The sequence below is a fragment of the Corvus hawaiiensis genome, chromosome 2 (assembly GCF_020740725.1).
Source record: "Corvus hawaiiensis isolate bCorHaw1 chromosome 2, bCorHaw1.pri.cur, whole genome shotgun sequence".
NCBI classification, from domain to species: Eukaryota; Metazoa; Chordata; class Aves; order Passeriformes; family Corvidae; genus Corvus; species Corvus hawaiiensis.
The window spans coordinates 102,229,668-102,244,354 of NC_063214.1; the positions used below are offsets into that span (position 1 = coordinate 102,229,668).

The window sequence follows — 14,687 nt, forward strand, 5'->3', positions numbered from 1 at the left end:
AGGCTTCTCCTCCTCACCCTATTTCACAGCTCATTTTTCAGTTAGCTGCTAAATGTGCGGCTCCTCATTATGGGCCTTTGAAGTTCTAAATTTAGCTTTAACCACAAAACACTAATCAAAGAAGGATGCTCACTGTTTTAACTACAATAGAACAGTGTTCTACAAATGTTTTCCTTTTAAACCAATTTTATATATATTTTCACCCATATCTGGAAACATACAGCCTGAGTGAAGAGCGATATACAAGAACAACATAAATTAGATCCACTAAAACCGCTTTTTTACAGTACTCTAGAATTTTGTATATGAGAATGTAGCAAATAATCTGGGTTAAAAAACTCTTACGAGGCTTGGTTTTCATGATAAACTTTTACTTTGTCTTCTACCGTAACTACATAGATCAGTAATTCAGTAATCCCTATTAACACACTGTTGCAGCTGAAATTTTTTTAGCTGAAATTACAGCTTTTCCAAATCATCTTCATGATGCTTAAAATCATTTAAACATAGGACATTCTCTTATACCAGAAAAAGAGCGTCCACAGTAAAGAGAGAGGAATTAAATCAGTGTACCAGTAAAACCAGTATATCAATTAAGGTCACTTCTAATTTTTTATAGGAAAAGATTAAAATCTTCCTAGGAATTCACTTTCATAGACTTGAACATATTTGAACCTTTTTTATAATAAGGCAACTTGCTATTGAGCTGATACTTCCATTTTGAACTAAAAAACACTTAAGAACTGCAACAGATCACTTCCACCAACTCAGGGCCATGTTTCAAATTCAATAAAAAATCTTCGTTCTAGTTTGACTGATTCAGGTTTGCTTCTTCACAGATTATTCTGATAGATGGTTCAAAAACAGTTTTCAAAATATTTGTTCCTGAATAATTATGTATTTTGTTATTAGTCTTCTGAACTTCAATCCAGTTACTCCTGGGCAACTACTCTTTTAGAAATCAGACTGACTTTCCCATCAGGAAAGTCATCTGTTCTAGCTATCCTGCACCAGGATTTTTCACACAATGACATTTTAACTTTTAAACAAAGATTGTCTTTCTTACACATGGCCAGAAAAGACAGAAGGCTAAGTGGTAGAAATAGCATCTTACAGGAGGGACGTAACAGCACCTTCTGAGAGATGTAAGTGTGACTGGGTCGAGTCTTTAAAGTACAAGTTGAGATAAATCATTTGGTCAGAAAAAAACCCCTTTTTAAACTCAAAATTAATATGGCTACATTGTTATATGTGTATCCTTTCAAATGAAGGCAAATGCTGTAAAAATACCATGGTTTTCAGCTGTCTCCTTGAAGCTAATAATTTAAATTAAAGAGACTGCTAGAACAAAGTGAGAGAGCGTGCCCTTGGGCTGACCTACCTCACAGAAGCTTTGGCAATGGTTTTTCTTCAGGTCCCAGGACTCTTTGCAGGGCTCCAGGCACTAGGAAGAAACAGGAGGCAGAAAAGTGTCAGAAAGAGAATGAAATAAACAACCACAAATAACCTTATTTCTTCTCCAGTTTTGTGGCCCACAGGAAGTTAATAATCCACTTCTCCTGGGGATAAGATTGTGTCATTGAGTCATGGTGTCAGAGTAAGGTCATGACAAGTCATGGTTAGATTACAAGAAATATTTTCGGTATTTCTTACAGTACAAAGCAATTGACTCACTTGTTTATTATGTCATCCTATTTTCCAACTTATTGGATGTAGCTCTTAACATCATTTAACACCATGTTCCTGGATCACAGAGACAATATCAAAAGCACTACTCTGAACTACAGAAAGTGAAATCTCCTCACTGACCAGCCTAAAGATTAGACAGGCACATTGCCTTCCCAAGAGAGAAACTATTTCATCAAGCTATGGAGTAAACTCAGCAGAGGTTTAAAAACTATTTCTGTATAAACAGACAATGTTCACTGGTCTGTTAGCAAAACCACTTTATTTCAAGTACCATATTATCATTACTTCAACTTCTACTGCAATGGTTATACAGAGAGCTGAGATTCAAACTCTGCCAAACACAGCTAAGCTTCACAGCACAGCATACAGAAAAATCCTGCTGTTAAGAGCATTTACAACAGCTGAAACATAAATTCAGATTCATATCCAGAAACCTTTTCTCTTCCTTTGTTAGACATAAAATATTGGAAAGTACTGGCATTGTTGGGAGTTAATAACACCTACTCCTCCTGGTGAGAGTGGAGGATTATTGTACCAAAAAGAAAGGCCTTTGACATGTAATGCAGTATTTGTGTAATTTCCTCTTATGCATAGTATTCGATTGGATCAATACACATTTATGCTATTCAAAATCAAACATGAATACATACAGGCTGTACCTCAGTGGTACACCTGTATCATTAATGTAGTAAAAACAACAGTGTTTTAAAAATCAAACGTTTTTCTTACTAGCAACAAAGCCTAAAAATGTAATAAAACCATTAGTCACGGAGATTACATATTTCAGGAACACAAAATACCACTCTAGCATTTTCTTGATACATATTTTTGTATTTTAGACTCAGTTTCTAGCTCTTCAAAATTCACAATGTGTTGTACACAGAGTAATTAGAAGGATACATTACAAAATGTCACTGAACTCAGTGAATTCAATTAATTCCACAGTGTTGTTCCTCCTGTGGGATAGATACTGCACATTCAAGCCCAGTTCCACTGTCATGTCCTTTTACACCTCTCCTGTTCAACGGATTTAGTCCAAAAATTACTGAGGTATAAGTAGTTTAAAGACTAAATGAGAGACATTTTGACCACTCTGGGATTTTGCCAGTGGTGCCCAAGGATGCCAGGTTTGCTGTTCAAGGTGTTTGCACCAGTTTTTACCTGCCATGCAAGGCTCCAGCACCTGGCGCCTCATCCAGCTGTTGCTCTGTTTCAATAATCACTCAGGACAGCCCAAGCTACTTTCACTGGCCCCCAGCACCTCCTGCCTAAGGGCAGGCAGAGACAACGGGCATCTTCGAAGGGAAGATGGACAAAATGAACCAGGGCTGAGCAGTACCCTGCAATCCAACTGCTCTCAGAATAAGTCAAGGAAAACAGATGATGGAGCCTGTCAAAAGGCCTGCATAGGCTCTCATAGACTCTGATTAGGGTACACAATTACCTAAACACTTACATAAACAAAAAAATCTCCATACTCCTGCTGTGAGGAGTCCTCAGAGCACCAGGCTAGCCTGGCACCACGGGCAGCTGCAGAAGCAGACTGCCTGCCTTTAATGGAGCTGTGCCATTGTACCACGTCGGGTGAAGAGTAACTGCTAGCAGACAAAAATGTTGCCAATAGAAGATTTGGAATCGTCTTGTTAAAAATGTAGTTATTAACCTTGAAATAGCAAAGATGAGAACACCTCACAAACACAGGTCTGTGCATTTATCCCCTTGGCTAATCTGTTATGAGCTTTCCGTGAAATGGGAAGCTGGGAACACTGAAAGCTTGGATCCAGGTCTCACCTTTGAGTTCTTGACTTATAATGCAAATGAGCGGAGATCTTGAGATCCCTCCCATTGTCTGGTGATCTGATTCAGGATAAGGAGGAATCTAGGCAAAGCAGCACCTGGCAGCTGGTTTGGGCTTTACTTTATCTAATAAAAAAAATACCTTGCAGACATAGCCACCTGCCCCCAGAAGCTAAGCTTAGGCATGTAGATGGCAGACCTCCAGCCAGCAGCAGGGCAGTGGCACTGGGAGCATCCCAGCAGTGCACTTGGAAAGTGCCACTGGTCAATAGCAGCCATCACTGACTCTGCCCTGGCACCACATGGGCTCTGCACTGCTGAGGCAGGATGTGAAACACAGCACTGAACATTGCAGGCCAGTGGCACTCATCAGAAGATGACGGGTGTCAATCACACCGACCTTGATAACTCAAATCCTCCTAAAGAGCTTGTTTCAACAACCCCAGCGCTTAAATCTGGAAGTTGGAGGCTTTTATTCTTCATCCAGACTGCTGCAGAGTTGTTATTCAGTACTAAAAGCCAAAACAACTGCTAATAGAAAGCACTCCAGTATTTGTCATGCTTCGAAACTGGGGGGGGGGTGTGTGTACATATGCACACTCTCACAGGTACAAATCCAAGCATAATATAATACTACAGACCTGCTGATATTTCCACTGCATAAAATTAGAAACAAAAGCAAAATATGGTTTCATTCAAGGAAAAAGGGTTGCGATTGCTTTAAAATATTTTGGGTTGTATTTTTTATTTCATCTTTTTAAAAAAATTTGCATTTAAGGGCCATGTTAGAAAATTCTTTTCCATTCTAATTTTTAACCTATAAGTAAAGCAACCAGGAAATTAGCATACGATGCATGCCATTTACATTAATTAGTAAAGGGATTTTCAAAATAAGTCTACCAACACTTTTGCTTAGAAAATGATGCCTTTGACCTGAATGGGAGAGAATTACACCAACACAGAACTTTTCAAAATCTAATTAATTGCAAAACATCATTTAAGTACTGAATACATATTTATTAAAATACTATATTTAAATTAAATGGCTGTATATGACATTTTTAACTACTTAAACAGCAAAAAAAAATTTATTTCAGAGTAGAAGTGACTACCCACAATATTTTTGTCAAAAAAGGCTTTTTCCTTCATCAGAGTAGAAACCAAGTCATATGCAAACTGTTGTAAAAATGATGGAATCTAAGTGTTACAGGTGGAATATTATTATTCTTTTCATTATCATTCACCGTTCCCACTGCTTCCAACATCAAGGTCAGAAATGAATGGCTTGTGTTTACAATATATATACAATATAAGTGCTTTGCTGTCCTATGGAACCTAATCAAATGGAACTTAGATGGTTGGGAGAAAAAAAAAGGAACAAAACACCTTTCACTGTACAGTCTTCTAATAACTGGCCATGTCATGAGGAAAAGCACTTGAAAAATGTACATGCTCACTATCAGGCACTAAGCGAGAACAGGGTTGGGAATTTACCCAAAGTCAAAGGAGGATATAGTGTTCATCAGTCCTAGAGAGAATGATTTTGTGATGGGTACATTTAAATATGCACCCAGTGGAACGAGAAAAGTGATTTTGAATCTGTAAATCTCAGCACAGTGGCAGTAAATGTAAACAGAAACAGGCAGAAAGAGAGAAATAATTACTTTGATATTTGGTTTTTTTAATCGTCATCTTTCTCAAAAATCAGACTGTGAGATCTCTGAAGAACAGTAAATGCACAGCTGCACATTTACCTAGTTCAAACCAATTAATAGCATGCTAGCTTGGTGAAAAATATTAGGACTCTGGCTGTCCATTTCAGGAATGTACATCATTTTTGTCAATTCATTTTATAAAAGCCTATTTATACATTTGTCTCTCATCTTCCTGTGTTAATTCATGTCCTCCTAAACTTTCAGATGGTAAAAGATTCAAGGCAAATTACTTGCATTCTGCATATTAAAATGAAAGAAGCGTTTGGTTTTGAAACTCAAGTTAGATACACTTATATTAAAGATCCCCTTCCTATTTTTTTTAATCTCCAGTTTAAATCTCTTTCCAGCACTAAGGTATGGGCTGTCTACTTACCCAAAAAACACAGGTGTGACTGTATGTTATAAAATTAAAAGCTCAAGTAGACAGGACTATATGCAGTGAGAATTTCAAGAGTGAAGAATCCTATATAGGCAGGTAGGTGAATCTCATTTCCACAGTGGATCATTCTCGATGCTCTCCAAAACCCACACTGGATAGCTTGACTGATTCCAAGGCTGCACAAGAGCACTGCCCCATGGGAGTGGCTCATGGTATCACATAGTATTGCACTCAGCTTGTGGGCACCCTTCCTAGTGACCAAGTGCCAAAGATAGGCACTGCAGCACTTCAGGTATAAGCAATTTCAGGTGCTCATACACCCTATCAGGTCAGGCACCCACTGTACACATCTATCTTGTTTAAAATAAACCATTAGAAGTAGAGCTAACCTAAAAAATGTCAGTTATTGAGGCTGAAAAAAATCCATGAACCCAAAGAGAAAGGTTCAACTGCAGAATCAGTAGCTGTCATATTAGCTTGTAGGTTGATATATGCTGTTCAAGATGCCTCTGAACACTTTGTGAGATCCATTTTATGCCGAGTCAGTCTCTTGCTTCTTTTCCCTCTCCTCCCTCATTAGCAGAATGAATCATCAGAGCACTAGCCATCAACTTTCTAGAATTCAGTGTGACATTTTAGCTCTGTGCTACTATAAGCTGGGATAGAGTTAATTTTCTTCACAGTAGCTAGTATGAGATGTGCTTTGGATTTGTCCTGGAAGCAGTGCTAACACAGGGATGTTCTTGTCACTGCTGAGCAGTGCTTGCAAGTGCTTACATACAGCATCAAGGCCTTTTCTGCTCCTCACCCCATCCCACCAGCGAGGTCTGGGGGTGCAGATGGAGTTGGGAGGGGACACAGCAGGGACAGTTGATCCCAACTGACCCAAGGGATATATATCCTATGGCATTGTGCTCAGCACATAATGATGGGGAAAGAAGGAAGGGGAGGGTATTCAAAGTGATGGCATCTGTCCTCTCAAGTCACTGTTACATGTGATGGAGCCTGGCTTTCCTGAGGATGGCTGAACACCTGCCTGCTAATAGGAAGCAGTGAATGAATTCATTATAAAACTGTCTTCATCTCAAACCATAAGTTTTATCACTTTTACTCTTCTGATTCTCTACCCCCATCATGGGAATTGACTGAGAGGCTGTGTGGGGCTAAGTTGTCAGCTTGGTTTAAACCACAACCAACTCCTACAATTCAGTTACATTTAATGTAGACTAGGAGAGGTTTACATATCTTCAAAACTTTGAAAGCCTAATAGAAACATTATTTGTTGTGTAAAATAGCAGTTTCATGCGGCTACCTGGAATTACTCCTCTGTATACGTTAAAGAGGTTCTCATGAGAATTACACTAGTAATATATTTCCCTTGTAACTGAATAAACAAAAGGGTTAAATGACAGAGAATGGTTCCCTGTCTGTGTTGCCTGTTTTCTCTCCTGTAGGTCAGTGAGCATCATGATTTGGTGAAAAGGAGTGATTTTGTATTCGAGGATCAAGTCTTAATTAAATTAGTTACAGTTGGGGTTATTCTGTGACATTATCATGTACACTGGGAACCCAGCTGATACTGTCTGAAAGTATTGCTAATTGTGGAGCTGGTTTTGAATGAAAGCCAGGTCTTAGGTTTTAAATAGTTAGGGGGTTTTAGATTTCTTGAAATGTGCTTTTGTTGTTCTATATCGATAACATCCTGACGTGGATTGTGGTGGGATAGATGATAAGGAACAGTTTGCTAATGTAGAATTTATCGTCTGCAAATACTACTTTATTCTAATTAATAAATGTGTATATATATATAAAGAAAAATCCTTCATTTGTAATCAACATTCAGACAGTGTAATCTTATGCTTTAGGACTAATGATTACTTTGTATTTTTTATAAGTCTACTGCTCAGAACAAGGAAACAACAAAATGGCTGGCACAGAAATGAAGGGGTCAATTATGTCTCTCTTGGAGGTGCAGTTACAGCTACTTTAACTATTCTGAATCCTCAACAACTGTAAGGTAAAACAATGCAGCACAAACCTCCAGGGTCCTAGAGTAGCAATTAGGAACTGGTAGGGACAAGGAACAGCAGACACATGGCCACCATCACATTATATTGTAACACACTGCACAAGGGTGTACCTGTAGGTTAGGATTAATCTGAGGTTAACACCCTAAGAGACTTTTCTGGATAATTCACATGGAACCTCATGCAAAGCAATTTGCCATTAAAAGTACCAAGGGTTAGGTTGTGAGACTATAGTGTTTTGTGTTGAGTTTTAACATCAAAACCGAAGAGGGAGTATAAGCTATTCAGTTCTGATCTTAGTCAACAGGAATGAGAATTGTATTTCCTGGCAGATTTTGGCATATTCCTTATGAAAAGAATAACAAAACTGCATAACAGAAACACAAAAACCACTATATATACAACTGGGATTTATTTTTATTAATTCTTATCTAAGTAGGATGACATATACAACCTGCAGGTGAAATATGGAACTTAAGACATATCGCTTACTTTAGATAAGAAATACTTTTAAAAATTACATTTCTAAACCAGCATTAAAAAGTTTAATTTCTGTTTCCACATCCAAGAAGTGCACCCTCAATAAACAGAAAGTGTTTCTGCAGATGGGACTGTCAGTGTCTCATAGCAGACCACTGCAACAGCCACTTCACCAAGCGTTGCAGAACATACCTATAGTATTTTCAATTATGAATTCTGAAGGACATAGAAAAAAAATGTTCAAAATAACATCCAGAGAAGTAAGAGAAGGACAATACACTGACACATTTCTTTGAAGCTCTGTTTTGCTACTTTAGCAGAGATGTGGTCAAAACCTTGACTACAGCTCTGTTCACTCAGCCTCATACAAGGCTTAGAAACACAGCTTGTGAAGCAAACTACAGTTCTAGGTGCAACTGTCTCCTATCTGTTATCAGCACTTTGGAGAGTGGTCTGGTCATTCAAATGGTTATTTCAGAGCAGAATGGAACATTTCTGAGAAATTCGACTGGATGCAAAGTTGAGCAGCATAGTTTAAACTGCTATAGCAAATAGCTGCATTTGATGTGTATTTATTTTACTTGGGTGTGGAGGCACTGAAAGCACACACATGGACAGGCATTACCACTCTCCATGGTTATGCAAACTTACTAGTATCAAATTAGGACTTAAAGTAAAGGAAATATTCTGAAGAGCCAATTGTTGGTTATCTAACAAAAACATGAGCTTGAAACATTTATTTTTCTTAATTGCCCAGCTCATTTCAGTACACAACATCGGGGTGCCAGTCCCACAATAGTAACTGTTAGCAATTTGAGTTACTGAATACCTTCAATACCCTAAGCAAATAAAGGAAGCCTTATGACCTGACTAGGAACAGTACCAGCATTTCCTGGAACAGAGATAGGGAAACGGCTAGTCCCACTATATCAGTTAAGTCTGTCAGACCCTTACATATACAAAGTAGCATTACAGGCTTTGTTCCTAAAATTACGGCACCAGAAAGACCAAGACCATTGCCAAGAACTTCAGGTCAAATATTCTGGAAGTCCATGCAGCCTTTGTTTTTAATTCCCAAAATTAAACAGAAAGTAAAAGCTGCCAGAAAAGTTGTACATGCACTGAAGACAAGAATCACTGAAAGTGTTGAAAAAGTAACTGTTTTGACATAAAATGGTAAGTAAATTACTCAAAAAAAAAAAAAAAAAAAGAGGGGAATTCATATCATCACATTGTAGCTGAAATGCAGCAGTTTCAACCATAATCCTTTTAGAATGAAAATAACTTTCAACACTGACAGCTTGGTATCTATCTGTATAGCTTAGCTGTCTGGCATGTTAAATTTTGCCAGCAGAAGTATCTGTTTGAAAGGACAGAATAATCCTAGGACTCTTTTCATGTTTCTATTCTTTGTTACCAAGTCAAAATCATGGCCACCAATGTCAACAGAAAATTGGCTCCCAAACGTTAGGTCATCCCTCATTTAGTTCTTGTGAAAATTTGTTTACAGGGTTTTGTACCAGCATATGAAACTGGGACACGTATTTTCTTCTCTTTTCCTGCCTCATAGCTTAAAGCTTAACAGTCACCAAAGAACAATACTGAGCTCTTTCTTTGCCTGATTTTGGAACATAGAGTTGAACTCAAATCTCCTACATTCAAGATGCGCCTCCTAAACATAGAGTATTTGATGGAGCCCTCTCTCTGCTGCTGGAGCTGTTTCTTCTTGTATAAGCAATGAGTTCTTCTCTAGAAGAGAGCCTTAAATGTCAACCTCTCACCATGAAGCGGTATGCCCTAGCAGCACTTCTGATCCTTCTGGGGTTATTTTGAAATGCTTATAATTGGTACAAATATTTTGGCTCTTTCTCAGTGCAATAGCTATTCCACCACCACTGCTTTGCTACAGAGATGATACTCTTTTACACTCTCTTCTCTTTTCACATCTTTGATTCATCTACCAACCTACTCTGGACTTAAAATTGTTGTTCTAATTATCTCTATTCAAACTGTTGCCCCAAAGATCATTTCCTTATCCTCTGTTACCTTGCTTCTATGTGCTGCATCAAGTGCCAATTAATTTAGTTTTTTATCAAACCTCTTCCTAGCCCTTATTCTAAATCTCCACATTCAGAGTTTTCACCTGTCAAGACACAAGGCACAGCATTGGCAAAATGATAGAAGCAGCAAGTAAAGCCTGGAGCACAAGTGCACCAAAATATATACTGCACCAAAGTGCATAAATTATTTTAAATCCAACTAAGAGTGATACAGTTTAAAAACGTTAAGCAGCTCTCTGTAACAGACTCCTTCTGATAGTGGTAATAGCTTTAATTGCTTAGTGCCTGCCTGCTTCTTTCTGTGCTATTGCTTACATACAGACTTCTTTGGCAGTGTAGCTACTGTATTAATGAATAATGAAATGAGCTCCCTGAATTAAACAATATTAGCAGTTTTGCTTCTCTGCCTGAACTTTCTTTCTTCAGGCTGCAGTCCTGCAGAGCAGTTTACCAATAAACTGATTTGTCATGTTTGCATCTGTTACACCAATCAGATCATAGATCAGTCATGCTACCTTTTCCTTTCTGCTTTTAAATCTTCTCCAAGGTTGCATCTGGAACTTAGTAAGCAACACAGTAAGACAATTTCCACCTGTATGTCCCTACTGTTTCTAGGCCACTGCTCCCTGCCACCATTTCCATGCAGATGGAGTAAAAGTAACAGTAATATTTACTGCTAACAACACAAGGCTGCAAAATGTAACAGCTTTTCCCTTCCAGATATTAGAATTGTGGATGGACTTTCACCAGTTGTTTCCAGCAGTAGCAATAGTGCTCAGCTCATGGATAACTTTACAGTTGCACTTGAAGACCTTAAACATCTATTCCAAAATAAATGATTCTATGATTCTAAAAAAAAGAAGCCCATCTTATGTTCTAAAAGATCTCTCTCATAAACTGCCTTTTCATTTTCTAATAGTTGACCATTTTCTTTAGTGATTACATAATGGTTTTAAAATAAAAGTGAGCATAAATATTTTGACATTTTATATATGTAAAGAGTTTCCATTGAGAAAACATCATTCTTTTAATTTTAAACAGACAAGGGAAAGCCTCTTCAAGCTGGCACTTTCCCCTTCCAATCTGTTACAAGGCAGCTTCAGAAAACCACACACAGTCTTGTTATAAACACCATCTTGCTGTGCAACTTAAAGTGTCTGTCAGAGCAGCGCTGTTCTCTCCAAGCAAAGTCAAATTTTTTGTTGCCGTTTTATAAATGAGTTAAACTAGTGAACTCTTCTGATAACAGATGATTCGCCTTATACAGCACCCTGCAAATTCACACATACATTTCTGAATGAGAAAGCCGCAACTAAATGTTCCTTTTGCTTGTATCCACCACAGTTCTATGGTTTTATAGACCACCGAACAATCAGAGACGACAAAAAAAAAGGGGGGCCCTCTTTGTCTAAATCGTTACTTTGTTTCTCTCCCCTGGCTTTCCATTTCCCTCCCAGCACTACCATCACCATCAGAAACGACATATTCCGCATTACTAAACAGCAAGAGCCATAGGGCTTTTCACTTCTAATTTCACGCCACAATAAAATGCAGTGGTTGTTTCACTGGGGGACCTGAAAAGCCTTCCTTTGTGAGGCTGTTCTGACGGTCAGGTTAAGTATCACACGCTGGCAGCAGGCATCTGTGCGTGCCTCTTCACGCAATTATGGCAAAAGGGGGAGGAAAAGGAACAGAAAAATAAAAAAGAAGGTTGTCTGGAAAAAAAAAAAATTAATCTCCTACGCTGAAGCATGCAATTCACATTCTGTTGCCTGGCCTAAATAGTTTTAAATATATCTCTTTTATAGACCAATCAATCTAATAATAGTAACTCTAGAAAGTTTTCAGTGTACTCACGAGTAATGCTTGTTGCTTTAATGGAAAATCTAGAGTAGACTGATGATACAAATATCTGAGAGAGAGGAAAAAAAATCTAAGGACAATAAATTTGGATTTTTTAAAATTTCAGAGTAAACCAGTGAAGATGATCAGCAATAACAAAGAAATAGGGTGCTCCTAAAAGTACTTTTAGAATTGCATTCTATTTATGTAATAGAAATATTGCTTAATTCTATAAAAGTAGAAGCTATAATTCCATTAATCCCAAGTACAACAGGAAGAAAAAGGCAAAAAGGAAATTCCGACAAGTTTTCTACATTTATCTTGGCTTTTTCAGATATATTCCCACTATACACTGAATGTTTTTCTGTCCCATGTTTGGAAACCCTATTGTATTCATTGAATCTTTTGTGAAGAGATAATGTGAATCCTTTCACAATAATCTCTTCATGTATCTTAACACAGTCTAATGAAACATTAAAATCACTAAAATTCTTTCAGTTTACATGACAATTTGTAAAATAAACACTGCTTGGAAATACTTTAAAGGTTAGACAGTTTCACATATTAGTTGAGGGGAAAAAATGAAATCTGAACAAAGTAACCTAAAATAGATATTTGGTTTCAAATTTTTCTGAAGTTATTAAAAAAATTCCTTCTCTCCTATTATTTTTCCATGCATGCTACACATGAGCAACGAAGACTACACATCCATACTAAATTTCTTTATCTCCAATTGTTATGGGTTTTAAGGTTATGGTTACGTGATGAGCATAAGCAAATCTAAATCCATAATGCCACCAAAACAGGGGCAGTCCTGAACTGGGACTAGCTCCTACTAGCGTACTCTTTTTGATGTAAATGTGCTAAAAGAGGCATTCTAGATGAAAAATTGACAAGTTTTTAGGTAAGCGAACTTTCCCATTCAGCTCACTCAGCAGCCTCATAAAAATTAGATGTCTGGGTTGGGGACTTGGGCTAAAAGGAAAGAGAGAAGAGTCTGTAAACACCTCTTTAACTGAGAGCCTGAACTTACAACAGCTTAAGCCAGCCATAAAACCACAGCCTAAAAACCAACTAATATCTGATTTTCCCTCCAAGGCTGAGTAATAAAGGTTAACATTATGGTGTTGAAAGGTAAGCAGGACAAACTGGCAGCTGAGTTAATAAATAAATAGTTCTGATTAAACTGTCATAGAACATAAACTGTTAAATCAAATCTCAGCCTTGTGCTGGAAGAATCAAGCTGGATGCATTTTCCCTGCCAACAGTCTGGGACAGACTACTGGGCATTTCTACCTCCATTCCTACTTCCAAGGCAGAAGGGAAGACAATTTGGCTGTCCAGACTGACACAGACTGCACCACAGGAACACATTCTGTTTTCAGTGCACATGAATGTTGTAGTTCACCTCTGCAGCTCAAACAGGCATCACTACATTTCATCACTGTATAATCTTAGACTGATAATAGGGCAAGCAAAATTCTTCCAAAGCTTTCCTTAAATTTGAAATTTACCTGACACATATCACATATCATTCCTAAAATTACTCTAGAATTGTGGCTCAATAGGTATGGGGGTTTTAAAACTTTATCTTGGAAGCTGTGTATTTTAATTAATTATCCACTGATTTCAAATGTTATTCAAACATACTGATCTTTACTGTCACAAACTGCAATACATAAGAACAAAGACTGAGAGTAATACACTTCTAGACATCCTAAAGTGAGCTATCATAGTGTGCAGATGTAAAGATGATGAAATGATCTTTAACACTTGAACTCGACGATCTATCCAACCTAAATGATTCTACGACTCTTTGAAATGGAATATAATCATGACAAAGGCGATGCTGGAACACAGCAAAAAAATGTAAAGTGGGCATTTGGGATATGTAATGCTTCACCCAGTTTTCTGCAATTCATCTTAACAGGAGTCTTGAGCAAGTTCTCAGAGGAATAAGAGAGTAAGATTATGGAAGCATGTTGGCATTAAGCCCCCAGAGAACAACTGTCTTAAAACCAGCTCATTGCATAGCACTCTGTGCTGACAGATGAAATGGATAGCTTGCCTTTTTATGCAAATATATGCAAGGAAAGGCACACTAGTTAATAAAGTATAGCCAAAGGGTCTGAACTAGAAGTCATAATTCCAGATTAAATCAGCACAGATTGCAGGTGCCCACCAGTCTCGGGAACTGACTCCCTCTGATGGCTCAGAGGCATCCTAAATCTCACACTAAGTCATGTCTAGATAAGAGTACCAGAATGCTCAATGCTGTATAGAAAGCATGTAGCTGTGAGTTGGTCTGTAGGTACTGTCACTGTAAACTGAAAAACTTGACAATTCTGAAAAATATTCACTGAGAGCTCTGGAGTTGCAGCAGCTCTAACTGGACTTTTTACTACTCATTTCAGTAAAAAAAGAGTTAAGTTGGGCAGAAGTGATAAGATGGTAGGTGGGAGGACTCCCTGCAACTGGAATTAAAAAACAGTGACACTGGATGAGGGAAGTAGAAAAGGAGGGAGGGGAAGGGGAAAAAAGAGTCCCGCAAAGCTTTCTATGTGAAGTCATCTGTCAGGACTGCAGTACATCCTTGAGGGTATATTAATGTGTAATCAAATACTGAAGCTTTTCATTCAGTTAGGATATTAACATGTTTTCTACTTTCTATACAGCTACCTCTTTTAATGAAATGTTC

The 14,687-nt window shown here is 37.9% G+C and overlaps 1 protein-coding gene across 1 annotated transcript in view; it reads right to left on the minus strand.

Moving 5' to 3' along the window:
- The window catches only part of ANOS1 (anosmin 1), a 134,559-nt gene that overhangs the window by 61,769 nt on the left and 58,103 nt on the right, over positions 1 to 14,687 (minus strand). Inside the window, exon 3 of the mRNA XM_048328853.1 lies at positions 1,382 to 1,444. Coding sequence (XP_048184810.1) covers positions 1,382 to 1,444 — 63 coding nt within the window. The remainder of the gene's footprint in view (positions 1 to 1,381; positions 1,445 to 14,687) is intronic.